This window comes from Synchiropus splendidus, chromosome 17, assembly GCF_027744825.2.
Source record: "Synchiropus splendidus isolate RoL2022-P1 chromosome 17, RoL_Sspl_1.0, whole genome shotgun sequence".
Classification (NCBI taxonomy): domain Eukaryota; kingdom Metazoa; phylum Chordata; class Actinopteri; order Syngnathiformes; family Callionymidae; genus Synchiropus; species Synchiropus splendidus.
Genome location: NC_071350.1, coordinates 5754743 through 5782425, shown reverse-complemented (window position 1 = coordinate 5782425; position 27683 = coordinate 5754743). Strand labels below are relative to the sequence as shown.

Sequence of the window (27683 nt, the reverse complement as noted above, 5' to 3'; positions counted from 1 at the left end):
CTCTCTCTTCACCCTCCTGAGCGCTTCCTTCACTTATACCTTGGTAAGTCCATCAACTACCTGTTTTTTCTATCTTGGCTTTATCTGTCCTGCTCTCTCTTTCATTCTCCATGTCCATCTGCTTCCTGAAGTACTCCTTCCATCCTCTCTCTCCGCCTGCTGAAGTCCTACCTGAGGGGGCACAAGCACTGACTATGTTTGTCATGACTCTGTCTATGTCCCGCTTCAGTTTATATACGTTTAACGTTTATATACTCTTCCTTCAAAATGTTGCCTAAGCCAATGGTCCCCAACCCCCGGGCCAGGGACCGGTACCGGTCCGTAGATCAATTGGTACCACAACAAATAATAATTTCCATTTTGTGTATTATCTGAGTCCGATGGATCTTTTATTTTGAAAACCCTTTTATTTTGAAAAATGACTGGATTCTTGCAGTTAAGCCTTGGCCACTTGAGAGACAAAATGTAACCCACAAGCTCGCAAAATGAGTAGGAAACAGCCGTTTCTTCACGAAGGGGAAAAGTCGTAGGCTCTTCTCCTGTCTCTTCACTTTTGAGAAGAGCCTGTCCAAGGAGAAGATCTTCATACCCCCAAGCGACATTCCAATTGTCAAGCGATAAAAAGGTTGGGGACCACTGGTCTAAGCCATTTCCCTTCCAGTCTACACCATAGTAAACAATATGGAATCCATCTCCAATGTTCTTATTTCCTGTCCACTTGCTTTCCTGCACTATACTGTAATATGCCCAGGCTTCTTCGCAACATCACATCAGACAAGTCTCTACGCTTTCAGTCATGGTTCCTCCACTCACATCAACCTTCCTTTTCTGCCTCTGCCTCCTGAGTCTTCCACTTGGGTCTGTCCTAGTCTGTCGCTGCAGTCAAGGAGATAACATGGCTATAATTTAACATCCCTGGCAGTTTCTCCTGACACCTAAGAAATATGAATTCTGGGAGTGGGGAGTTGATAAGTTGACTCTCCCAGCTTCTCCTTCACTTGTCTTCTCTGATCTCTCAGTGTGTGCGATGCAAAGGAAGAGGAGGTCCTTACAGTCATGTTGATTATTATGTCTGATCTTCTGTGTTTATAGCGTGGATGCTGAGTGAAAACCATCATTTGCTGGAGCAGGGAGCAGCATGGGAGTGGGTGGGTGGGGGAGCAGATGTTTGCCTCTGAATGAAGCGTATGACAGTGTGTGTCTTGGGGACAGACAAAGAGGCTGTGAAACATCTGCTCACACACTGGATCAAGCAAATGAATCAGACCTGCTGGGGACGTGTGTGTCTCCTGAACCAGCACTCAGGGTCCAGTAGTGCAGGGAGGTGAGTGAAGTGGAAGTAGCAGTCAATAAGGTGAGTCAGGTTGATGGCTGCACTCAATATCAAACACGTTGGTGGTTAGACCAGATGCAGACGTGATGTGCTGGTGAACCATTTCAGTCCCGTAGAGAATATCACAATCGGCTTCACTTACACTGAGTCTGACTCCACAATGAGGAGAGCGGATTCATTCACCATCTATTTTATGCTTAGTGCCTTAGTGTTGTGATAGTAAAACAATGTTGATTCTGTTTTATTAATTATTGTTTTACATGATTAGTGAATAAAAAACAGCAAACAGGATTATTTTTCTTTCAAGAATTTGTGTGTTTCATTTCAGAAAATGAAGCCTGAATAATGACATATAATGACAAATATAATCTACGTGATCATGTATTTTCAAACTTTATGTTGTAGGTGAATTCAGCTCAAATAATACAGGTGATAACCTCCTGCATCTTGATTTATTTCCCTAGACTAGAGCTCAAAGTAGCAAAGTCAGTCAGTGTAGTTATTTCAGGATGGAATCGTTGGAGAAAAGTGTCGGGCGTGATGTGTGACAAAAGGGTGTCGGCAAGGATGAAAGGGAAGGTGTTTACGACTGTGGTGAGGCCAGCAATGTTGTATGGTTTGGAAACAGTGGCACTGAGGAAAAGACAGGAGCCAGAGCTGGAGGTAGCAGAGATGAAGATGCTGAAGTTGTCTCTGGGAGTGAGCAGGATGGATAGGATCAGGAAGCAGCACATGTCAGGTGTTTAGGAGACAAAGTCAGAGAGGCTAGATGGAGATGGTTTGGACAGGTACAGAGGAGAGAGAGCCAGTACATTGGTAGGAAGATGTTGAGGTTGGAACTGCCAGGCAGAAGGTGGAGAGGAAGGCTTTAAATGGCTTTAAATATCAACTGGAATGGTGCAAAATTCTTCCAAGTCCATGAAGCTTGTATGTGACGAACATTTCAGTGAGACAAATGTTCAGTTCAGTGCGACGGGCCCCCATTTGTTTAAGCGTTTAAAAAAAGAGCAGTGGTGCGTGGCTGCCCCATCTTTAATTTCTTGTTCCCCCCCCCCTTCAGGCAGTTGCTGTGAAGGAAGAGTGAAGAATTGCATGTGTCGAGTTGGGGATAAATCAAGGTGATGGATTTCTGCGCTCACCTTAATTGTGTTTGATGCAGCAGAACCCCCTGCGCAGGATGTTGGGGGGCCTTCAGTTGTCTCCAGTGGTGATGTAGCCAGCAGCCTGAAGATTAGATTGTGCTTTCACTTCACAATAGTAGGAATCCCACCCGGGTCTCATTGTGGTTCTTGGTGGTTTTTGCGATTGACTTTGGGACACATTCATCGTAGTGTTTTTTTCGTGTAACAGTTGTCAAACAGGGCTGCTGGTCCTAACCCATGAAGAAGGCAAGGAACTCCACAACTAAACCCAGACACACCTGTGAAGTGAGAACATTTCTGGTGGGTTCAGTACTGTGATCTAGAAGCTGAGTTTTCTGCACTGTCAACGATTATTTTCTTGTTGACTAGTCTGTTCATGATTTTTTCAATTAGTCGACTAAATCGCGATTACCTTTGTTTGGACCAATTTCGAATTTCTGTTGAACCTAAAGTTGCTTAAATCATCTCACTGTGATACTCAGACACCATACATCATTAAACAAGTATATGAAAATAATGACACAAAGTTCAGGAACATGTATTAACCTGTATTAAGCAAGAAGCATAAAACAGTTGACAGAGAACTCCAGTTCTTTAAAACTGAGGTCTTTAATGGTCCTTGAGAAGAATTTAAAATAATCAATATTTATACAGTGGTACCACAATTCATTCCAGGCGGCCGTTCGAGAAGCGATTTGTTCGAAATCTGAATCAATTTTTCCCATTACAATGAATGGAAAAAGCGGGTGCGCTGTTCCTCTATGTGTGTGGCCGCTGCATGTGGGAGGGGTTGCCGAGTGAGTGACGTCTCTTCAGAAGTGAAGAGGTGCCCGGTGCGTGTCCAGCTCTGAATGTGTGCTTCTGTGCAGTTTGGCTGTGACAAAGTCACATTTTTGTTCGAAATCAGAAGCAAAAAAATCTCGAAGATTTTGGTTCGAACTCCGAATTGTTTGAAGTCCGGGACGTACGAAAACCGAGGTCCCACTGTATATGTATCTCATATCAAATATCTGCTCACCACCCACATCTTATGTGAATAATAATCTAAAACGATGTGTTCAGTGTAGCTCCCTACTTCAGTTCTGGTTATTATTAGTAGGAGGAGAGACACTGAGGACACTTCACTACATCACTGTTAAAAAAATCACTCTAGTAGCACAGTTGTGACGTGTGTGATACCACTAAAAACAAATCAATCTCCTCTAACAAGTTATCTCCGTGCTAACCGACATGCTAGCTGTTAGCTCGAGGGTGAGTGGTGTCACAGACCAAACATGGAACCCGATGGTGTTGAAGTGGTTTGCTCATCCTTGAGACCCGTTATCGTCACAAACAAAGCGAAGCCACGCTTTTGAACACTACGACCCGTCGCCGTTTGAACTCCTTGGTGACTGTGACTGAGGCGGTCAGTCGGAGGTGGTGACGCGGAGCCTGGGCCGCGCAGCTACGGTGGCCAGTTGGAGTCGGACCTCAGTTGGGAACCAATGAAAGGAACGGAAATGAACACATGATATTTTCTCACTGCTTCTCAATAACATCCAGTTCTCGATGCCCATCCTGTGGTCCGAGTGTGTTTACACCTTTGCTCAACCTATCACATCGAGTTGACCCATCTGAATCTGTATATATATAATAAAGTATATATGTCAGGCCAGGTGCCATTTATTTCAGATTAATTTATTCATCCAGGCCCTGCAGCTTCTGCCAGTGGGGATTGATGGTGCAATATATCACCAGAGCGGCGAGCAGGAGAGGAGAGCATCTGCTGGTTTCACAACATGTTTTGGTTACATCCAGACTCACTTTGTAGCCTGCTGTTAAGTGTGTAAGGGGAATTAGACACTCAACAAAACACTTCAAATGGATCACCTATTCTGTTACTATGAGTCGTTCTGCTTTGTAGTTTCTGTCATGTCAACTTCCACCTTTAAACCCATCACCACAAAGCATTTAAAACCTGTACCAGCACTTCTGAAATATGGGCTGGAGAATTCTCTGGTAGCATGTCAGAGGAAGTTCAAGTTTATGACGCACACCAGAGACTGACACACTCGCAACACCCTCCACTTCCAGGAGCTTCCACAGCAGCCGTGCACAACACAGGCGCTCACAGAGATCACCGAGTGAAAAAACACCAATGACCATGTTCAATAAAAGCCTTTGGTATTTGCCATATCTCATCTTATGAAATGAGTCTACCAGAGCTTTGTATGTATGAAGTGCACTGTTGATAAATAAAATTTTAACCTCCATTTTCCTACACACCGTTTCCCCATCATCACTGCAGCCATGCGTTCACTATAAAACATGCCCATATATTAAGTGCCGACGACTGGTTTGATAAGAAATCAGATTGTGAATCTACATTTCAAAATACAATGCTGAGTATAAATATCCAAAATTGGACATCCATGGCACTTACATGCTAACCTGCAGACTTCACCTGGAAATGACAAAAATGCATAATCCCGTGAAAAATATCTTGCAAAAGGTAGTTCAAAGCAAGTCATGTCACACTTAAGATGATCTGCCAAATCAAAGTGTATGGTTTGTTTTGCAGTGGCAAACGTACTTCCTGACATCAAACATCTTCCTTCTTCTGCCTCGGCCTCGCAATAAATAGCAAACTTTCAACACAAGAATCTGACACCATCTGCACGTCTTGTGCAAGAAAGATGGAGGTTGGGGTTAGGGTTACCCCACACTCACTCCAAAAGCGGTCATGGTTTGAGACCTGCTGTGTACAGCATTCATTCAAGCTATAAACATTTCATTCATGTGTTTGAATGAATCAAACATTTCATTCAAACACGTGGGATTTCCCAAAGTCATAATCTTCCACCATGAGTGTGAGGATGGGATGTTCTCCCTGGACCAGTAAAAGGCAGTGGGCGAGGAGGTTGGACAGTGCCAAGTCATGAGGAACATGGAAGCTCAGTCCCTTTCCTCCCATACAGTATGTACAGCATTAAATCCACAGCTGCCGCCGCCATTAATGTTCATTGTCATGACTTGCACACACACTTTCTATCGCCACATCAGTGCGCCTCTGTTTAATGCTCATCACATAAACATCACATTTAAATGATATACACTGCACCTCATTTTTTTCTCATTTTCTTACTGGTTTCATCCATTTGTCTGGAGGCTCTTTATTAACCACTGTGCAGTATTAATGCATTCATTTCACAATTCCATTTCTGTTTTGACCTCATTTGTTTTTATTGATATTGTGTAAGAAATCCACGTATGAGGTGTCTTGACTGTTCACATGATTTCTATTCCTCTAGCACCATGGACCGAGGCTCAGTCAGAGCACTCCTTGTTGTTGGCAGGATGGTTAGAATTAAGGCTAAGTCATGTGGGATTCCTCATCATTGGACACATTGTGAATGAGCACATCACCAACACGCACAACAAAGAAGAGCAGCAATCCTTCAGACAGAGGTTAAGTGTTGAACTGGGGGAATCGAGGACTAAGAAGCTTGACCCACAGCTGTCAGCACCAGATAACAGAATTACAGCAAATGGAACTTGAAGGTTTCCCTCACAATTTAAGACGTTGCACCAAAAGAAAAGTCTGTTTTGTTTGAGCAATACCTCCTGAATAAAAATGAGCAAAGGAGAGCGGGGGAAAGGAAGGCACAGTGTTCAGGTGAATGGTTGAGCTTCGCAAAATTGAAGGACGAAATCAAATATATGCGGCAAATGAGCAGAACAAAAGGAAGGTGATGTCATTGTAGACAACAGTGATTCATGGTGAATCATTGCACCCTTCCCCACTTCACATAGACGCATCATGATAGATCAAAAGCAGCAGTAATGGTTTTATCAGCCACTATTCAGACCTTTCCAGCTTAACAGAAGGAAAAACCTGGGGCTATGATCCGCACAAAGAGATAACTGTCGGGAAATATTTTTGCATTAGTAACGGTATTACAATGAGAAGAGGAGTGTGTCCATTCACCTCAAGATGAATTGAAGCCTGCGGGGGGCCTTGATTGACAGTCAAATTAAACAACGTAAAACACCCTCTCGCTTTCTTTCTGTTTTGCAGTAATGAATGAAAGTATTGGTGAGAGCTGCTCTTGTTTTCCCTGTCACACGCAGACCAAAGTACAGCCAGTTCTGAGGCACAGTCATGATGAAGAAAAGCGAGAAAAAGACCCGTCGCTCAGTAGCAATGCCACAATGACCGTTTAACCAAGTGAATAGAACAGTTCATCTCTAGTGGTGTCTGTGATGACAATTTACTTTTACTAGCTACATAGTAAAAGTATTGAGTATTGTACAAATACACAAAAAAATATGACCTTTTCATTTTATTAAAGATTGACCAAGTGAATGCCTTTTATAGATTGTTTTATTTTAAAGAATCGAATGAATTGAAGAAAAAAAAACACAAATAAAAACAATGAAATATCAGTCATATAAAATATAAGTTGAAACAATAAATACGTTACATTACTGAGACTGAATGGCATATATGGCATATTTCTGAACACTTACGTAGGTCCTTACATGAACTCTGTATTGCATGTTGTAGTAGAGTGTGAGAGACCACGACTGTGCTGTTCTGATGATACGCTTCTATACCGGTGGAATTTGTTGCTACCTCGGTTACAATATCTATATTGATCAAGTGCAAACTTCCTTACAGTTAGCAAAGTGCTAACCGCATTAGCATCAACTTGCTCAACTAAAAATGCAAATTTTCTTGGAATGTGTGTCAATATAACATGCTAACGTAGCCTCTCCATTTCTGCAACATGGTGAGCTATTTGAACCTGTATACTTGCAGCATAAATATGCATTCCTTGACCATCATTCATTCTTAAAGTACAAACTTTAAAAAAAAAAAGTGTTCTTCACGCACCACCACTTTCCAACTCTGTGTTTCCCACTTTTCACTCAGTCTGCCACAACAGCTAAATCTTTCGCCTGCTCTATGAGCCAAATCCTTTCATAGATCAAACTGAGGACAAGTGTTTGCAAACAGCCTAGCATCCTTGTTGGCACAAAAATGACACACATTAGCGGCGGGGGAACGAAGAAAAGGGCTTCTATTCAGCCTGGGTGGAAGACGGACTGGAGGAGGAGCTGCTGTTTTGCATGGCAATAGCTTGATAATGTAGGGATGAAGTCATGGAGCGGGCTAGCCGTCAATCATGAATGCAAAAGAGGCTTCGCAAGGGCAATTGTGTTACTCGGAAAATGCCTTGACTGGACCGTTCTCACCCATTGAGTGCGAGTTTGAAGCTTTTCAGAATGAGCTTGAATAATCTCTCCTCCCTGAATGGCTGTGAACACTGAGCAAACCCTGAAAAAAGAGGGGTAGGAATGTGATTATTGGATTGGAAACGCGACGGAAACTTCTCTGGTGCTTTTGAGAAAGCTGATACCGTTGGGTGACAGGAAAGTCTCTGGTCACAAAGGATAAACAACCCTCCACACACACCCACGGATAACTAAGTCTGATATTGACCTCTATATATTTGTGTCCTTGCCTTTCATAAACTTTTCATAAACCCCGCCTTGACAGTGCTGCTGTTTATAATCGCCATCTGTCACAGTTGCCCAGCAAACATGGATCAGAACACTTAATCGTATTGTGGCGGCATAAAAGAGCAAACATCTTTGCCTGTAGCCCCTCTGGTCGGTAACCAGGTTTAGAGGGAAGCCACATATTTGTCAAGTGCCACTGCTGAGTGCTCCAAAACAGATATGAACACAAGCTCTTGACTTCCCTATGGAATCATCCAAAGCATTTAGATGGAGGAGGTGCATAGGTGTCTGGTTTCAGTGCTTGGACATAAGGACTGGCACAGCAAAGCAAGGAGGATCAGGATCGGCTTTATTGTCATTGTATAACACAAGTAGTTACAATGAAATCGCATCACTCCCGTCCTGGTAGACATACATGACATACAGGGGGGACGGAAGTCGCATTTATAGATATGATGAGAAAAGAAAACACAAGGCAGGAGGAGGGAGCACCTCAGTACATGAGCAACATTGAAGACATAACAACAGAACTTAAGGACTGCACATATGTGAGAGGGGGAAGGTTGTTGGGAAGAGAGTATTCCCAGTGCAGATATTGGGAGGGGAGGTGCTGCCACACTGGGTGCCACCAACCAGCCTGCCATTCCACCCTGAGAAGGTGGGAGGCACAGCAGGGGCCAAAAAAGGTGTTGAAAATGAGGGTCTTATCTGCAAAACTTCCAGGAGAGTTGAGCAACCTTGGGAGGCCGGTTGTATCTGGGAGGCCAATGCAGATAACTTGTTTTAGGTCAGACTTGATGCTGGAATTTTCCATCTGCCCTCGAGTCTCTCTGAGTCTCCTGGTGGCTTGTTCCAATATGCCTGAACTCGATGGTCGTATTCAGCCGAGCTGAGCTGTCAGCTTCTCCATGTTGATATCAGCTTGCGGCTGAGCTCACCTATCACTTGAGTCTGAGTGCTGGCAGCCCTGCACGATCCATCAGTCATGACGGGCAGCTTCTCCATGGCCACATATGCTGCCAACGGTTTCTGAACTTTGCGATAGAACAGGTAGCTGCCTAAGCCAATCAGCGGGAAACCTATTATCATAAATCCAATTATGAACATGTCTTCAACATCCCCCACGGAAAGGATCGACAGGCACACGATCCTCCACTTCTCCCGGGAGTCCACCGTGTATCCGACTGCAAACGTTCCGTCGGGGGCGGAGGGCTGGTGCTGCTGTTTGAGGTATCAAGGTACGACAGGGTACTGAACCAAATACAGATTCCATTCAAATATTAGAACTCATATGGCCATCTTGATCTTGATCTTGTTTCATGCAAGTAAAACATCAAAAATGGAAGTGATGAATAAAATTATGGGATACTAAAAAAAGGTGCCAAACCTTTGTTTGGCCGTAATAAATGGCAAACAAGATTTAAGTTACTATATTATACATTGTACATGCATAGTAAAAAAAAGTACAGCCTTATGAAAGTTACTGTAATAGGTGCTAACAGAAGAGGTTGCTCTGTATTGCAGCTGATAAAGAAAAGTCACAACTCTAACTTCAACTAACATCAGTGGACTCACCCAGTTGCAAAGAGAAACATGGGCTACTTTTTTCTTTAATGTGGCTGATGGTGTTTATTTAAGGTGAGACTCTTGACTCAGTATAATTTGAGAGTGGGACGGTCTGCAGCTTCTTTTGTTGCAGCCTCATACAGTATATCCAGTTGCTGGGGGGAGATCGTAACCTGGTTCGAGATGTGATGGGAGATGTTGGGAAACCATTTCTTTTATTATTATTAAAGTGAGCCTCAGGACACAGGGCCTCATCTTCAATTCAAAAAAAGCTTTGTTTTGTACAGCTGAAGTTTGTGAAGAGTTCCCCATTCATTTCCATTACTTAGGGCCACATAAATCTATAGATCCAGACTTTATGAAAGCCAGTCGAATCTTGGAAGCAAATCACCTTTCACATGGCCGTGGTGACAAATGATTTGCCAGTGTTCTGAAGGGTTATTTATTCATCCATGACTGCTACCAGCATTGTGTGTGCAGACGGACCTCCTTTATTTAACATGTTTCAGACAAATGATACGGATGAAATACATGTGAGTAGTGATCTGAAAATCACACTTTGGTGAAAATGAAAGGAAGAGGAATGCGTTTCTTTTTTTGTCCTGGGCCATGAAGAAATACTAGTTTTCAGAACAACGTCATTACTTCTGTCTGCTGTTACTTTAGTCGCAGTGCAGGGCTGAGAATGATAGCACACTTTTTTTCAGTTTCTATGAGAGTCGAAGTAAAGAAAGGATGGTTCATTCTCGCCGGAGGGGCGACTGGCATGTGGCTGTTGGACTAGGTGTTATATGTAAAACCTCTGGTTTGTTTTGTCTGCCAGGATGTGCCTTGTGTTTCCTTCAGTCTGGTTTCATTTCAGACATGTTTGTCTGGGAAATGAGAAATGTGTATCTGACAGCAGGCAATGTTTCATTATGGAAATCCTCTGAAGACTGATGGATATGAAAAGCGTCTGCAGCTCACACTGTCGACAGTAAGGGTCAACAGTAAAAAAGTAAAGACGCCTTGTTCCCCAAACAGATAAGAGGAATGGTCTTTGCTGTGATTAAGTTCTCTCCTCATATGTAAGACTCGGTCGGTCCAGAAGCCAGATGCTTCTTCACAAGTACAGCAGTGTTTGAGGGTGTGTGTGTGCGTGTGCTGTGTGTGATCAGCAATCATTCAGAAGTGTGGAAATGTGACGCCTCATCAATCATATGGTGATCTTGAAAGGTTACGTTGCCACATCAGACTGAACACATTCAAGGCTCTGCAAGGGGAATTTTAAAAAAAAGTAATTATGCTTTATGCTCCGCCAGAGGAGATGTAATAAGGTAGTTTGAACTTGATCTAGCCGTCTTGTCCTTGGCAGGGAAGGAGTGTGGGGGCTATGTTCCAAACAACAGGCCACAAACTTGGAGTTGCCAATGTCAGATCCATACTTCAAGTCATTCAGTCAGCTGTTATTTAAAGTGGCTGTGTCTGGTCCTTCTGGTGCCCTCCACAAATCCACTTCAATACATTTAGAAATGATCCGAACGTCTCATTTCTCAAATCTAATTTTGACAAAAGCTTTATGCGTGTCATGTATATAATGCTGCGAATCTCAGTTCAGTGAACAGAAAGTAGTCCAGAGCATGTGTCATCAGTAGTCCAATATCTGTGGTCACAATTACAAGTAACATCCGACTTACGACCTGCTCAACTTGCGTTCACCCGTACTTACGACCACTTTTCTGGCACCGCAGCACGTAGCAGCCCAGCATCACGTACGACAGTTACAGGAGCACAGTATCCCAGCATCTCACTCTCACACAGTGATCTACCACTACAGTAGTAGCTAGAACCCTCACGTCGACTATTTTGAATGGCATTCCACTTACGTCCAATCTGACTTGTGACCAGTTGGTCGGAACCGATCCCAGTCGTAAGTCGGATGTTACTTGTATACAAAACCAGGACCAAGAAACACGAACAAGAGCGCGGATGGGGAATGTTTTGAAAACAAAAGGACAAGCCAAAGTCAGACACAACAGGGAAATACATGACAACTGCAAAAACGCAGGAGACAAGTTTCACTCATTGCGCGCCAGAGATTTTTCAAGGAAATATTCCACTTTGATATCACTGTTTCAAATGTCTGTAGCTTGAAAATGACTAGCAAGATAGGCATACTGTAAAATAGAAATGGGATGGAAGTAAAATCACACATCTAATTGGTATATTATACATCAGCTGGTGGTGGCCATTGTGTATTACATAATTTCATCTCTGAAACAATGATGATGATGACGCCTGGGTATCATTACTGCCATGTACCGCAGGACTCTTCTCCTACTAACATTCGCGGTGCGTTTCCTCAGCCCCTTCTCCCACGTTTGCTGTGTTTCCCTGTGCTGTCACTACACACAGAGGCAGCAACACACCTAGTGTACGAGTGAAAACCTTCCGCAGAGTGTCAATATAACTCTCCTCGACTGGAGACAGTTTTCAAACTGTATATACTTCTAGACATATAAAGTAGCAACTGGATCAGGCTTCACATTTGCAGCTGGGCTTGTAAAATGCCCGCTTGACAACTCTCAGGAGACTTTGAAGGCCTCTGCCCATCAGGTGGAGTCAGGGAGATGAGGTGCGACTCAGATTTCTAACCGTAAGTATCTAACCTCATGTCCACAACATGGTCCCGCCAACCTCAAATGACCGACCATCGTGCCCTGGCCGAGGGCTTCATGCTGCAATATGAAGGAAGAGTGAAATGAGTTGGAGAGTTATAGAAGTGTTGGGAATCAAGGCAAGAGGTTGAAGAGAGAAAAATCCAGATACATTATTTATGCCAGCACAACTGTGTGCAGCAAGCAAGACTAATATTTTATTTATGAGGGCATCAGCAGCGAAGCACCCAGATGTTAAGCTGTGTGGGGATCTCACCTCACTGGAGTCAATCTGTGGCAATAAAGTGATGTCACTTGTTTGGCTACATGAAGAAAGAGCAGTCTCTTTTAACTGAGTGGAGGCAGTCTTTCATAACATATCAATTCTGGTGACAAACCTCTGCAGGAGCTGAAGAAGGGGAAGGTTTTCGTGTGACATAGTCTAACAAATAACACTTGGCCATATGATAAATGAAGACTGGAATTTGGTACATCACATAAAAATAGTTGGTTATGTGATCAGACACGTCTCAGGTGGATACCGCACACAGGCAGAATCTGTAGTCCACAAGTTGATTCGTAGTTAAAGTGGATATTTTGACCAGTTCATGACTAAGAGCTTTGACTTTTGAAAACAGTTATGCTTTAGATTGGAGAACATACATGCATACACATACAGTGGTACCTTGGTTCTCGACCACAATCCGTTCCAGGCGGCCGTTCGAGAAGCGATTTGTTGGAAATGCAGTTTGGCTGTGACAGTGTAGTCTGGGTCATAAATGACTGTGGTGACTGTGAGTGTCAGACTGTGAGACTTCAAATTATACTGAGGTAATCTCCTCATTTCATAAGAGCCAGAAACATCAGTATTTTTGACACAGTGTTGATGCTGGTGTCCCACAGAGGAGTCTGAATGTAAAAGGCAACTGGTCATGTAGCTTACGTCACAATGCTTTGAAATGTGTTTCTCACTGACGTTCAACACAGCCCAGTAGCAAAGCAGCTCTTGTGATGTCAGGACACAATGTCACCATGTTCATATATTTCACAGTCATCAGCTAAATGGCATTCTGCTCCTCCGTGCCTCGTGCACGCCTCTCTGTGTTTGATAATGGGCGCTGTAATGACATTCTCCAAAAGAAACTCATCCATCAAGATGAGCTGGAGAATAAATGCCGTTTAAATGAGCTTGATGAAGTATGTAAATGAGACGCAAGTGAAACCAAATGTGGATAAAAATGTCAAGTATCTTAGCTCAGGAGAATAATTAAGTGTGATAAATATTTTTTTTATTCTCCATATTGATGAAATGGATGGAGATCTCAGTGCAAGCTTCTCAGTTACAGTTCAAAAACAAGAAAATCAGAAACCCTTTTCCAGGTGAGACAAGTTTGCAATGATCCAACCATCACAGGGCAGAAAAATATTGACATCATTGTACGATCTGAACTCTGGAAAAAAAGAAACCAGCCTCCTTGTTGTGACAGTGAAGGTGGAATCTGACAGAATGAAGAGAGGTGTTTCTGATCCTCTGATCCACTAGACCCTTGAAGCCCTTGACTGCGCACCATCGGTGACTACAGGGAAAGATGGCGGTCTGACTAAAACCTGGTGCCCACCTGTTTACATTTATTTTAATATAGTCATTAAGTACAAACCTCCAGACCTGCAGCTGTGAGCAATAGATTATGGGGGTGCTAATGTGAACAGAGGCCGCTGTTACTGAACAGACGGAGCATTAGCCTGTTTGACACCGAGTCCCCATAGGCCCTCCATTATCCTAATGTTTCTGAGCTCTTAGCACCCCAACAAGCCGCTCTGAAAATAGGAAGGTGCTTGGTACCCAGCATAGCCCAAGTGTCAGGCCATTAGGACGACCAGAATGAGAGCTAGCTGTGTGAGATGTGGTAGTTCATCCTTCCTACATTCATTTAATGTTTAACGTTTGCTGTTGCCACCAAGAATTATTATCCATGGTTTGGACGGCAGGATTGCGGACACAAAGGGCACTGCTCAGAGACACAGCTAACACTGCAAGATACAAGTGGTGAACTGTGTCAAAGTCAACTGTTAAATGTTTGAAAGATTGAAACATTAATCAATTCAAAGTAGATGTTGAGCATAAAAAGGTTTTTTCCACAGACTCCGGCACTTGTGGTCTTATTTGAAGTATTAGAAAGCGGCATTTTTCCATTCTGGAAGAAGCCTTAATTTCACTTAACACAAGGCCGGGAGAAAGAAAAATAAGGTCATTTGCATTTTCCCTCTGAAGAGTTTTCAGTTGGGAGCCATTGTGAGAGAGGACGCAGACGGATGCAGACGTTACATTCAGGTAACAGTTTTTTTTGTTACCCAACCTGTGCTACAGTTACACAATAGGTCATACGTCGATGACCACTAACCAGCAGAGCAACAGAACTGACAGCGTCAATATGACAATAGTGATATTTTACATTTCATTTCGTACCTTTTTGTTTGTATGCATAAACATGTATATATACGCTGGGACATACATTTACAGCCTGTTATACAGTTCACCTATATCAATTATGATTTCTTTGAAGACATGAAATTCTGCTTCTTTTAAGAGTTAATAAATACGTGTAAACATATTGAAGTTTAACATCATCAGTTTTCGTTCGGAGAAGTTCAGACCAGCTGAGGCAATTGGGTACTTGCACCAGAGTATAGTAAACTAGTCATAGCCGACAGCAACCCTGACTAAACACAAGCAAGGTAAATGGCAGAGGAGCAGCAAATAAAAGATGCTAAAAAAGTGCTAAAAGACAGCACCTGGGAGTATTTCGCCGGCTTTCGCTGTTTTGTCCATTGGAAAACCTCAGGTTTTGCCACAGGTAAAAAAAACATGGGAGCCATTGAACACACTATCATCTTGCAGCCACTTTAGAACTCTGTAAATCCTAATGAACCAAATAATAATAACAATAATAATAATAACAATAATAATAATAATAATAATGATTTTTGACAAGTTCCCTTTTTCCTGGCCTGAGCACCAGCGACCCAAAATGTCTATGCACCCTATTGGACTGGCACAGGGTTTGAGCCCAGAATTAATGGCCGAGGCAGATGACACATCTGGCCAGTAGAAGAGGTTGGCCATGGTGTGATGGTCTGCAGTCATGGGTTGGCTGAGTCTGCCTATGTGGGAGAGGATGTTTTGCTTGCTTTAAGATGCCGGGTACAGAATTTGAGTGGGACAATTTGGGACAATTTCCAACTTTCCACATTTTGAGAACATGGTTACAGCCTGCCTTTGTTTAAGTGAATGGATTTCATTTTCAACACGTGAGTGTCTGTTTGCATCCACATAAATTCAACATGATTTTAGTTGTTTTTGCCCATTGCCCATCATTTTCAGAGGTGCTGCGGAGGTGCACAGATTTTCCGGTCAAGTTTGCTTTTGACAAATCCCAAATGTTGGATAGAGGGTGCTGTACCTTCTTTTGTGCGTAGGCAGAGATTATAAATGAGGGACACCTGTTTTGTCACAACACCCTTCAAACTGTAGCATTAATTTAAACAAAAATGAGAGAGTGTCCAAAATGTGATCATTATCTCAGACAATAATGTTCGATGAGCTAAATAAAAGAAGAGAAGTAGACATTGGATTTCAGTAACTGGTGATCATGTGTTGCTGAAGAAGAACGAAAACTGAGAAAACAATTTTCCGATGATTGATGAGCAACAAGAACTCCGAACAGCAGACACAACAGCAGTGGTAGCTGCATGTTGGAGATGTTCCAAAAACCAATGATGATATGGAAGCGGTTACTGTATGTGCAGCAAAACAGTTGTTTACACTCAAACTGAGAGAGCTGACAAGTGAACACGCTGCACAAAACTGCGGTGACTGCAGTGAGAGAGCTCAAGTACAGAAGTTCTATCATCAAATGAGGGATTTTTTTTCTTAAAGGAGCTGATGAAAAATTACAAAAAAAATCAGAACCATGTGGTGGTGATCGTTGATGATCCACCTGTTTCAGAAGACCATGCAATATCCATATCTCCAAGCATTCTGTTTTACATTGTTCTGTGCATCAAGCAAAAGGTGTGATGTGTCTATAGTACATTGTGGATGTATATGAAAGTAGCATACCCTAACTGGTAGTGTTTCTCATGACTTTAAGCAGCAATGAACTTGCTAAATAAGTATCATCTCATATTGTATTTTGCGCATGTAAATGGATTTTCAAGACTGAAGTAGCAGTTGTTATGTTCGATTGATGAAGAACGTTGCTACAAATGGAGTATAAAAAAAGTGGAAGTGCTAGCTGCAGGAAACAGCCCCTGGTGCACTGAGAATATTGGGTTCCTTCTCAATACTTGTGACAGCTTAAGTCCTCACCCGGGCTGCAGGTCATTAAAGTTGTGCCTGTCAAACTGGCTGTAAATGAGACCCTGTGTTTGTAGTTTTGATCGTGTGTGTGTCCATGTCTGACTGAGAGATCACAGTTCAACTGCTCTGCTGTTGCTCGGTGATAAAGCTGACAATTGCACAGCCAATTAAGATGCTTGCCAGTCATTGTGGTTTCCTGGACGTTAATGTAACAAAACATGAAGCAACATTCAGTGCAGACGTGTCTACACCCACCTTTTTAAATGGACTTGAGGTCAGTTATTTTCTGTTGCATTCATTCTCCTTCTGGTGGCTGTATGTCATGTCTCGCTGTCTACCCTCTGGTGCAATAACCTATTTTAATCTAGTTTAATTTATTATTATTATTTTTCTATTTTATTTTTACTTTTTATGTTATTTTTATGTTATATATTATATATATATTATTATTATTATTTATTCTCTGTGTGATGCTCTTCCTGACTGCATGGCCTTTCTTGCCTCTATTGCTGCTGGAAATGTAAATTTCCTGGAGGGAGTCATCCCAAAGGGATCAATAAACTCTAGTCTAAGTCTAAGTCTAAGTCTGTTCTTTCTGATTTACTCATTGGGCTTTCCTTATTTTGTGACACGTTGCGTGAACCAGGGTCATCATTAACCGCAAAACTTTCCAAATGAACATGTGATGTTCGTAAAATGGGAACGTCTGTGAGAATACTTGGTGATGACTCACCAGAACAGCACCTCATACGTTGTCATTGGGTGTAACTTCACCCACTTTTGTCCTTAAAGTGCTCATCCTCTGCTCAGCAACTGTCTCACAAGAAACCAAACAAGTCGTCCTTCAAAAAAATTCTAGGGTGTTTCAGGTGGTGATCTGGAACACCAGCAGCTTTATCAACTTTTCATCAAAGTGAAATCCATTCATAATCTATGAGTGACAAAACAGTCACATATATTTAGTATTACAGTACGAATCTCTATATCCAACAATGACTCATGTGACACACTAACAAATGATCATAATACAAATATACTGAAACCACGGAGCATCCTGGACAAGACTGAGTGCCACAGGAGGTTTGTTCTTCCTGTGGCAATAAAACTGTACAATTCATCCCTGTACAATTTACTGTGAAAGATTTTTTGGCACTTTTTTCTATCTCCATCTGTTTTTATTTTTTGCACATTGCAGGGAAAAGGTCAATGCTCCAGCTCCCCTCTATCTGTGCACTTCCCTGATGACTGGGGAACAGTCAATGGCAGGTTAACTTCTGACCTAGGGTTGTCTCCCATTATTCACAATATAAACTCAGATTGGTAACTTTATTGCATTGTTGATCTCAGTGAAGGAAGAAACATGTCCATGTTGCACAGTAAAAATCAGTAGGTTTTCTTTTTAGAATACAGAGATCTGCCCATGTAATGTTGGTGCATGTGTCTGACAAGTATGGAAAAGTAAAATAATAATAATAATTGGGAGCAACTGTTCACTGTATATTGACCGAGTTATCCCAACGTTTCTCTATTGGCCTGTTTAACAATAACAGATCAAACGAAAGGGTTTTTCCACATAAATGTAATCTTCATTCACACCATGGTTGGACTCATTCATCGCGACAAATAGGTGGACTCTTGTATTAGTCATGGTGGCAAATGCTTTTGTCTTCCTGTGTTGCAAAAGATTTGCATTGAACTAAAAGATTTTGTCTACTGGCTTGTTGGCGAGCATCAGTTTTAAGTAGAGTAGTGCGGCGACAACTCACACCTGATGGTTGAATGCCATGACACACAGTTAAAATCAGAATCCAGCTGAAGCGAAGGTGATGCCTCCCGGACGAAACTAATACACATACAGAATGGTTTACTCCTGATAGACACTTGCAAGATGAGACGACAAGCTGGATGCTTTGTGTTGAACACAGCAAGGATTGTTGCTGATGTTGATGAATGTGTGTTGTCCTAGTAGAAGCAGCTGCAAGACTCTCATCACATTAGCGCCTGACTCCCTCGTGTCTCGCTGGTCATCTTCATTACCTCTGAGGTCATCATTGCTACTGAAGCTTTCATTTACAGGTCTGAAAGCATTTGATCGATTGCAGGAACTGGGACTGAGGCCAGTTATTCTGACATTAGTGCTCAAGGTATATTTGTGTTTGGCACCTGTTATTAGAGATGAGATATGGGAGGTTACGTGGAGTTTGGAGAGAAGACCAGTGTAAGATGGCTGCCAGGCTCTTTGGGAGATGTGAGAAGGTGTTTGACATGTGTTTATTGGTTTATCTATTCTTGTGAGAACCAATTCCTGGAAAACAGCATTTGGCCAACAAGGTGAAGTCTAAATTTGAGGGTTATAACTTCAATAATTGGATTTAAGTTTGGGTCAGAGTCCTGGTTTTAGGTTAGACATTTCTTTTGGGTGGCTCAATTAAAGATGAGAGGCACGAGCCACACCGCCCGCCCTGGAACACTACGGAAAGAAAACCTTCTTTCAGTCCATTGAAACACCTGTACCAAACATTCTACGTGGAAGGCTGCCTTTTTCAAAGGTGTAGGACGCAAAAGACAGGAAGAATCTAACTGCCACACCATGTTTGTGGGGACCGCTCATTGACATTGACACCAGTCTCTCACCCTAAACCTAGCCATCCACAACAAAACTTAACCAGGACTCATACATTTGATACATGTTTCACATTATTTTGAAATTTACACTCCGTCATTCTGTGCTTTCACTGTTGGGGCGGCGAGCTTGGCTGCTGAGTTTACTGTGTGCGTTGCAGAGATGGACGGAGCGCCCCTAAAGGGCTCATTTACTGTTCACATCACATGGAGTAAACATTTCTAGTGATGCAGAAATCAGCCACTGATCCACACGGTTGACATAACTCACCTCTCTCCACCCAAAAGCGGAATAGATAAGACTTCAATCTGGTTTCATGTCACACTGTGAGGAAAAAGGTTGTCTGAATGTTCACTTGTGGTTTCAATGACACACCAACACAAGGACATTTTCATTTGTCAGAATTGATACAGCTGTCACCTTGAGAAATTGTCAATGTTAATGTTCTTCAGTTGCTGGTGTCCATCTATGATTCTTGTGAATGACAGCAATTGATCAATAACTTCCATTGTCACACCACTTTCGTTCAAGTATTGTTCTTATTTAATTTTAATTCCAATTGTGAGGTGTGATGGATGTATTGTGTGACAGGTTTGCTGGCTGTGAGCAGAGAAATCTGTTTTGGAATCCTTATGGGGGATGCAGCTTTCAAGGACGAGTGATTTGTCTGCTGGATAAATTAATTTGCAACACAGAAATGGATGTGGATATTGAAATCAAACTCATAAAATTGATCTACTGGATCCTGTGCAAGGATACATTGCTCACAGGATGGAGACTTAGAGTTTCGGTGGGATGATATACTCAAAGCATCCAAAGATGCGTACTCACACAGTGACTCAGAAAATCCAATTGGTTTTGTCGTGATATACACAACAAGTAGATGAGGGCGCATCATTATCTGCCTCATTTATGTGAACATATTGTTGTGATAGGAATGTAATGAGATTGACTGTCAACTTGGACACCAGGTTATCACACACCTTCCTGCACAGCAAGCCTGTTAAGATACAGCATCTTGCTGTCTCTGCTGTGAACCTGTAATAGCACCATATTTCTGCCAGCAGAAAAGGCATCACAATAGTCAGCAAAACTGAATCATTCTAAAACATGAGAAGCCAATTGCACATTAAGGGACGCTTGTCACCTAAATGTAGTATTTCTATTTGCTCCTTGTTACTCCCTGCATTCCATATCTTTGCTACATGTAGCAGCTAAATGGACACACTCATACAGAAGTAACTAAGACTCTGTTTGTGTGAAAGCAGTCTTGTGCATTGCAACCTTCCTTAACACTACAAAAACTGGATGCTGTGTACTGACTAAAGCAATGTACAGCAGAATTCATGTATTCATCTTCCCCAACAAGATTCCTTTTTGTCTTTTCAGATATAAATATTTGATTGTCCTCCAAGACATACATATGACGCAAAACTGTATTATTTTCTCATCACATTTTCATCGATAAAATAAGAATACATTTTTGCAGCGATATTAGAACAGAAGTAAGAATTATTCTGATGATTTAATCCCCCCCGTTTTTTTATGGACTCATGGACTTATTCATCTACAGTTACAGTGTCTAACTAAAACAAAAGCATTCAGAGGAGAGTCAGTTTTCTTTGTATTGTAAGAATGATGGATGTGGAGTAACTAAAGCACAGCGTCACTCTTTAGAGCACCTGTGTGTGTCTGTGAGCCCTGAATAACTTAGCAACCATGCTAACGTGGCATCATGTCTTCTAGTCCTTTTATGAGAACAACTCACTCAGATGTTCTACACATCTGCAGATCAGCGTCATCACAAATGACAACGCAGTTCATTTATGCATTATGTATTCACCGCAGACATCAACAAAGACTGATAATGTCAGTTACACTTCTTGACTGTATATGTTATCAGACTGTCATCACTACACTTTGTTTACTACCGTTGTGTAATAGATGTGCAAACTTAACCTTTACTCCTAATGAAACTCAAACATAAGTATAATAATCACAAGTATTTTGAAGTATTAATCCTCAAACTGAGGGTTGAAGTCCTCACTTCCCCAAAATGTTAAAATGTTAAAAATGTTAAAATGTTAAAAACTCATACCGGTTCTCATAAAGACGGACATATAGGAACACATACACACGCACACACAGTCATGTACTGTTATTTTTGAGAAGCCTTCTTGGATGGTTAAGTTAAGGGTGAGAAGCTGCTTTCATCCAAAAACAAATGGCTAACCTAACCTTCAAGGAGTCTGAACCAAACCATTATTTTTACTGACGTTCTAACCCTCAAACCTTGTGAGGACAGGCCAAAATGTCCTCACAGTGTCCTCACAAGAAGGTGGCTTGTCAAGACTTGGTACTCACAAGTATGGCAAAACATGCCCACACACACGTTTGTATTGCTATTCCTGTGGGGATATTGTGAGGTTTCTCATTGCCGTAATGCTTTTACCCCCTTAACTTAAACACATGGCTCACCTGAAGCAGGAGAAACCCAAGTGAGGTGTGGACCTGTGGGGACCGGCAAAAGATCCCCACGAAGACATACGGTCCTCACAAGGACAGTGTTTTGTCAACAATTGGTCTCCATGAGGCAGTATAAACATACACACAGGAGTATGCCTGCCTTTTTCATCATACAGTCCATTCCTCTTTAGATTAGAGCACCTGAAATATACTTCTGAAATAACATACTGTATATTATTACGGATGATAAATGATCTGTAATAGACTAATCACAATTATTAATCGCAACACTTAGAGGTGGGGTAACAGGAAAGCAACATAAAATTATGCATAAGATGGTTAATGCATGGAAATCGTAAAACACATACATATGTGTGTCACTTCCTTCACCGTGTCAAACACTGTGTGAATTGCTTAGTTTAGTCCCAGAAACTCTAGTCAAAATGCAGCATGATGAGGATTTATTGAGCACTGAAGCTGCTGTTACAGTGGGTGATTCTCATATGTAACTGTTCCTGTGTTTTGTTTCTCTCTGCAGTGTTCATCATGGCTGCTGGACTGCTGGTCTATCCCTTCGGCCTTAATTCATCAGTAGTCAGGTCCTTTTGTGGAAACTCTGATATCTACTATGCTGGGGATTGTCAGATTGGCTGGGGATACATGCTGGCCATCGTTGGAGTTATGCTCACCATTTTCCTGCCCTTTTTCGCCAAATATGCACCAAAGGAGCAGCTGTCGCCCACCCCTTTACCCACTCTGTTATAGAAGCCCTGTTCTTGGCCGGATTTCATGGATGAATCTTCTTTTTACGCTATGAACAAGTCTTCCTTCCATCACATGACAGAACGATAATCTGCGGAATTTTGTTTTTATTTCTATTTGTTTTTAATTTCTTTGCTTATGAAGTGGCTGCTCTGGGGGGATGCAGTCGTTCCTTTATGACACTAGTTCAGTTTGGACTTTTCTCAGTTTTGGGAGGAAAATCAATTTGTTTGAGAAATGGTGATATTGAATTCTGAGACATAAATTACTCAAGTGAATACACATTTGAGACATTAAATATATCTTAATAAGAAGACACTCGTGACTCAGATTGAATCATGTTTAAATGTAAATACGACCTAAACCTGAAAGCTGTGGAAGTACAACGTCACTGCCAACGGAATTCTGCAGTTAGGGTTATTTTGTCTTTGGACCTTTTGAGACGTGGATGTGTGACTTGACACAGCAAAAGGCAAGAGGAAGAAAATAATTCATTATTTTAAAGAAAAGTTTGATAAATGATGTTTGTCAATGTTTGTATGTATTTTTGTCAGGTGGACAATCAGAGCCACTGAAGGAAAATGCCAAGTGAACAAAAACAACAAAAATGGCTTTGTTCCCTTTTCTGGAAATCACTGAGCAGGATTTTCTTCCACTATCTTTTTCCTCATGGCAATTCAAATTCCCCCCAGATATGCTGAATAAGCCATGAGACTATTAAGTCAATTTTTGCCAGCAAAAAAACAACAAAACTATATTCAGGACTATGAAAATATGTAAAATTGTGCATGGTAATGAAATTCTGTCAAATACAAGAAAATATGGGCTTTGTTTACGGTTGACATGACCAACGTGTGCCTTCAAAAGTGTCAAATATGATTTTCAGGTTCTCATCCTTTTCAGCTGAAAAATTGTGGGTTCTGTTGTGAGATGTGATGTAATTGTTGTCCAGTGGGATTTCATTAAAATCAATAGGAAAGGAGAGGAGACTATTTATTTTCATTTTTTAAGTGTGAACTAAGGAATTTGAATCCCCCTCTGTGTAATATGTCGTTTTTTTGTTGTTTTTTTAAAAGATGTACAAAACCAAAACTTAGTCTGTGTGAGACATCACTTCTTTTGAGTCTGTATAATGTAACTTTAAATAATTTGTGAAAGTATGCTTTTGTCACTGCTTGCATTAGTTAAAATGCTGACTCCACCTTACATAACCTCCGGTCCGTTTATCCGTCCTGCCAATTTCTCCAAGCTGAAACCTTTTTGTGAAAGTTAGATGTTTAAGTGTTGAATTGTTGTTAGTTTATGCTAACAGGTCTGTCTAAACAATTGTAGGAAGTGACTTTTAAAGTCTCTCATTCACGAGTGTGAATTTGCAATTCAAAGACAGTTCGGTAAATAAATAGGTCCGACCTTAAGTGTTGGAACCGGTGACATTCCTTCCGAAGAGTAGATTATTTGGTTTTCATCTTGAAGTTTGACTTGTCATTGAACAAGCTGTAGTTGATATTGAAAAATGTCTGTTTTTTCAATGGAACATTTTGATATTACCTCATTGTGTCTGCTCTACCTAAATTAACTCATGAAATCTGTTTTGTGAATTTTTATTCTTAATAAAATATTTCATGGACCATAAACAGGTGCTTTTTTTAAAAGAACAATTTGTTTTAACAGTAAACAAACAACTTAGAACATAACTGTGGTCATGAAACGTTTTTAAACTTTTTAGACTGTGTGCATAACAGCAATACCTTCAGTAGATCAGACCTCTCTGATTGACTTCACCAGTTTCCTCATCTCAGCATCGCAGACCCTGACGGCGTCCTCGAAGAACTTCTGTTCAGTCGGCTGGGCGGGTCGGACAGACACACACATCAGGACATCTCTGCTGCTGTGGTAGTTACCAACACAACGGTGAACTTGGCCGCGGATGAGGCGTGGAAGCTCCATCTCCTGAAATAATTGTGGAAAATTTCATCTGTGGTCACAAAAGTATGCACCCTCTGTAATATTTTTTTTAAAGATATTGTCAAGTGCCAATGGAAAAATCTGCATGAACTACCTGTTTCACAGCTTTTTTAAAGAAGAAAAAGTTTATATTGTTATTTCATTTCATCTACATTTATATTTTTCGGCTACATGTGAATTATCTGGTCACATTTCAATGAGGTATTGAGGAAACGTTGTTACTTGGTTGAACATGAGAGACTGACTCAGTGGTGTGAAGTCCTGTTCATAAGTTTGTTTGTTAATTTGCTTTGTAGAACATGGAAAACAACTATGACAAACGTGCCACAAATATGACAAATACATTTAGTATCTCAACATACATTTTGTAATATCTTACATTTTCATAGTAGACACATTGCACCACATCCTTCCCAACTCTAATCATGAAGTTCTTAGCTCCATGGTGGCTGGTAGTCACAGCAGAGTCTAGAGTTGCTGAAGAGAGGAGGACATTACATTATTTAATAAACACAAAAGACAACATGTATGTCAAAAAGGACAAGAATATCCTCTAATCGACTGACCAAATATCTCAAATAAATACGAAAATTTGTCTTTAAACTTGCTCCAGTGTCTCATGCCATCAATTACAGCAGTCAGGATCCTGAGAGACCTCTCAGAAGATGGTTTCTTTGGAAATTCATCCTACGAAAGATTATAATGGAAGGAATATAAACCATATACAAAGCATTCATTTAAACCCATCATATGATATGTCACTACCTGGTTTTTATTTGGTTGCACAGACTGAGCATTTTGAGGACTTTTCTTTTTCTCAAAGACATTGTTTCTAGATTGTGGAGGACGCAAAACCCCAGACAGCTGAGGATTGTGGGAGTAGGGCAACTGGTGAGCCACTGGAGGAAAGGCATTTTCAGGTCCTGACTTATCACTGAGGTTTCTGCGGATGAATTGTGAGTTTGTGTGGAGCTTGTTCTCTGCGGAGCGTTGTTTTCCTGGCTGTTCTGGGGTTGAACTAAAAATGAATACAATTACAATGAAAATAAAGGAATGGATTTGTGTTTAGAAAGCATCTTCACAGCTCTCACACAAACCTTGTGGCTCCAGCTTTGTAGGGATGTGGGACAGGTGCGTAAGACCTCCATGTAGATAAAGGCCCATGACTGCTATATTGCCTGGCCTGTGTTGTTGACCCTGGCCCACAGGATCTGTTCCACTGGAGCTTTTGAGGAAAAGCAGTTGATGGACCAGCTGTTGGGTAGAAAGCCCCAAGTGTGTCTGAGAAGAACACAAACATTTCTGACATACAATTCTCAATAACGTTTTAAATACAGTGGTTCTAATTTTATTGTGGTGATTCCCTATGGCAAACTTTAAGCAAACATGATCCTACCAAAAAAATGTCTAAATTTCTCCTGAATGTACGTGTCACCGGTTCATTTTATTATTTATTTTTATCCCAAGCCTCATAAAGTCGAGTAATGGCATGCTCTTATTATAAAGTTGTGATTTGAGGCCATCTTGTGGCTATGTTTAGAACTGACCATGCCAATGTGTGCGGATTCAGTCATACACGACGACATACCTGCATTCCATGACTAAGATTATTTCTGTTTTCACTACTAACATGGATAAACTACTAACTTGAATTCTAAATGTAACTCGTCCTCCATTTACATGTATTATTATCATAAAATTATTGTAGTTCATCCCTAAAATTCATATTTAAAAAATATGAATTTTCAAATATGTCACACTTTACTAAAAAAAACCCCATCACGGTTCATCAATGGGAAAGTAAGAATATATATTACAATGACATTTTAATTTCCCCCAAACAGTTTTCAATGGCAAGAGCTGGGCAAAGACAGACGCAATACTTCACTTTCATAGTTGTAGGGTGAGGCTGAACTGGAGCTTTCAGCAAATTGGCTACGAGTAAGGAATTCATTCTCAGATGGAGCCGATGTCAAAGGCAATATGTTTCTCCTCCTCTGGTTGAAGATTGGCCCCATAGAAGCGCCTGCTGTCGAAAGCAGAGAAAGACTCCAAAGCGTCAAAAGAGCCAGTACAACTATTTTAAAATAAGTACTATTTATCATTAAGAAAAAAAAAATAAAAGTAACCACAGAAGAATTTAAAGAAATATACAATTGTAGATTATTAAATCACTATCATGTTATCACTGCTTGACAATTGCTGTGGTAAGTACACTGCCTGGCCAAAAAAAAAAAAGGGTCATACACTCTAATATTTCGTTGGACCGCCTTTAGCTTCGATTACATCACGCATTCACTGTGGTATTGTTTCGATAAGCTTCCGCAATGTCACAAGATTTGTTTCCATCCAGTGTTGCATTCATTTTTCACCAAGATCTTGCATTGATGATGGTCGAGTCTGGCCACTGCGCAAAGCCTTCTCCAGCACATCCCAAAGATTCTCAATGGGGTTATGGTCTGGACTGGAAGGTCTGGTGGTGGCCAATCCATGTGTAAAAGTGATGTCTCATGCTCCCTGAACCAGTCTTTCACAATTGGATCCCGATGCATCCTGGCATTGTCATCTTGGAATATGCCCGTGCCACATCAGGGAAGAAAAAAAACTGGTCATTCAGTATATTCAGGTAGTCAGCTGACCTCATTCTTGGAGCACAGAATGTTGCTGAACCGAGACCTGTCCAACTGCAGCAACCCCAGATCCAGGAGGCGACTTTTTTTTTGGCCAGGCACTGTATTAACAATTATCAAGTACTGTACTGCTGCCTCGAGCGAACCTGGCGTCGGACCGGAAGACGTGTTCTCGTTTCTTCTCATTGTTACTGTAAAGAAAGCACACAAATATTCACACTTGAAAGGTTGAAGTAGAAGACCACTTAACAACGCTTTAGCATTCAATGGCTCATCTTGTCATTTCACCAACGCAAAGTACACGGAGAAAACGCACTAAGCTAAGCTACACTGGAGCTAATTCGTCCCCAAAATTGAACAACGAGGCCCTTCAAATACACAAGTTTGCGCCAATATAAACATGTATGAAGTTATTTACAAAGTTTCAGCAGGTTACGCAAGTTCGTAGTTAGAGTTCAAGCGTTGCTCTGTTCAGAGAAAAGCGAACGGCGCAGTCGTCGGGGGCGACACGAAGATCGAACTAGCTTCTTGTGATGTGGCGTTCGCGAATGTGACGGCTCTATGAGCCGGCTCTTTCAAGTGAACGACGGGAGCCGGCTCCCCACCAATCAGGAGCCAGCTCCCTTCGAGACGCTTCTATGAAGCTGGTAGCTAGCTACTTCATAGTAGCTTCATAGACGCGTGACCTCAACACA

The 27683-nt window shown here is 41.5% G+C and overlaps 2 protein-coding genes across 6 annotated transcripts in view; one reads left to right on the top strand and one right to left on the bottom strand.

Annotated features, from left to right (window-relative positions):
- LOC128747959 (LHFPL tetraspan subfamily member 7 protein) overlaps positions 1 to 24043 on the top strand; it is a 54057-nt gene extending 30014 nt beyond the window's left edge. Inside the window, exon 3 of the mRNA XM_053846247.1 lies at positions 22170 to 24043. Coding sequence (XP_053702222.1) covers positions 22170 to 22396 — 227 coding nt within the window. The 3' untranslated portion in view covers positions 22397 to 24043. The remainder of the gene's footprint in view (positions 1 to 22169) is intronic.
- The window catches only part of LOC128747958 (spermatogenesis-associated protein 22), a 47893-nt gene extending 20341 nt beyond the window's left edge, over positions 1 to 27552 (bottom strand). For 2 of the 5 annotated variants that reach the window (XM_053846243.1, XM_053846245.1), the window contains exons 1-8: positions 27407 to 27552; positions 27135 to 27179; positions 26247 to 26387; positions 25456 to 25639; positions 25124 to 25376; positions 24925 to 25045; positions 24738 to 24835; positions 24142 to 24343 (exon numbers count right to left, since the gene is read on the bottom strand). In XM_053846243.1, coding sequence (XP_053702218.1) covers positions 24152 to 24343; positions 24738 to 24835; positions 24925 to 25045; positions 25124 to 25376; positions 25456 to 25639; positions 26247 to 26387; positions 27135 to 27174 — 1029 coding nt within the window. In that variant the 5' untranslated portion in view covers positions 27175 to 27179; positions 27407 to 27552 and the 3' untranslated portion in view covers positions 24142 to 24151. Of the gene's footprint in view, positions 1 to 2444; positions 2558 to 7360; positions 24344 to 24737; positions 24836 to 24924; positions 25046 to 25123; positions 25377 to 25455; positions 25640 to 26246; positions 26388 to 27134; positions 27180 to 27406 lie in introns of those variants that run through there. The other 3 variants (XM_053846244.1, XM_053846242.1, XM_053846246.1) reach the window with 3 other exon arrangements.
- Between the last annotated feature and the right edge of the window lie 131 nt (positions 27553 to 27683).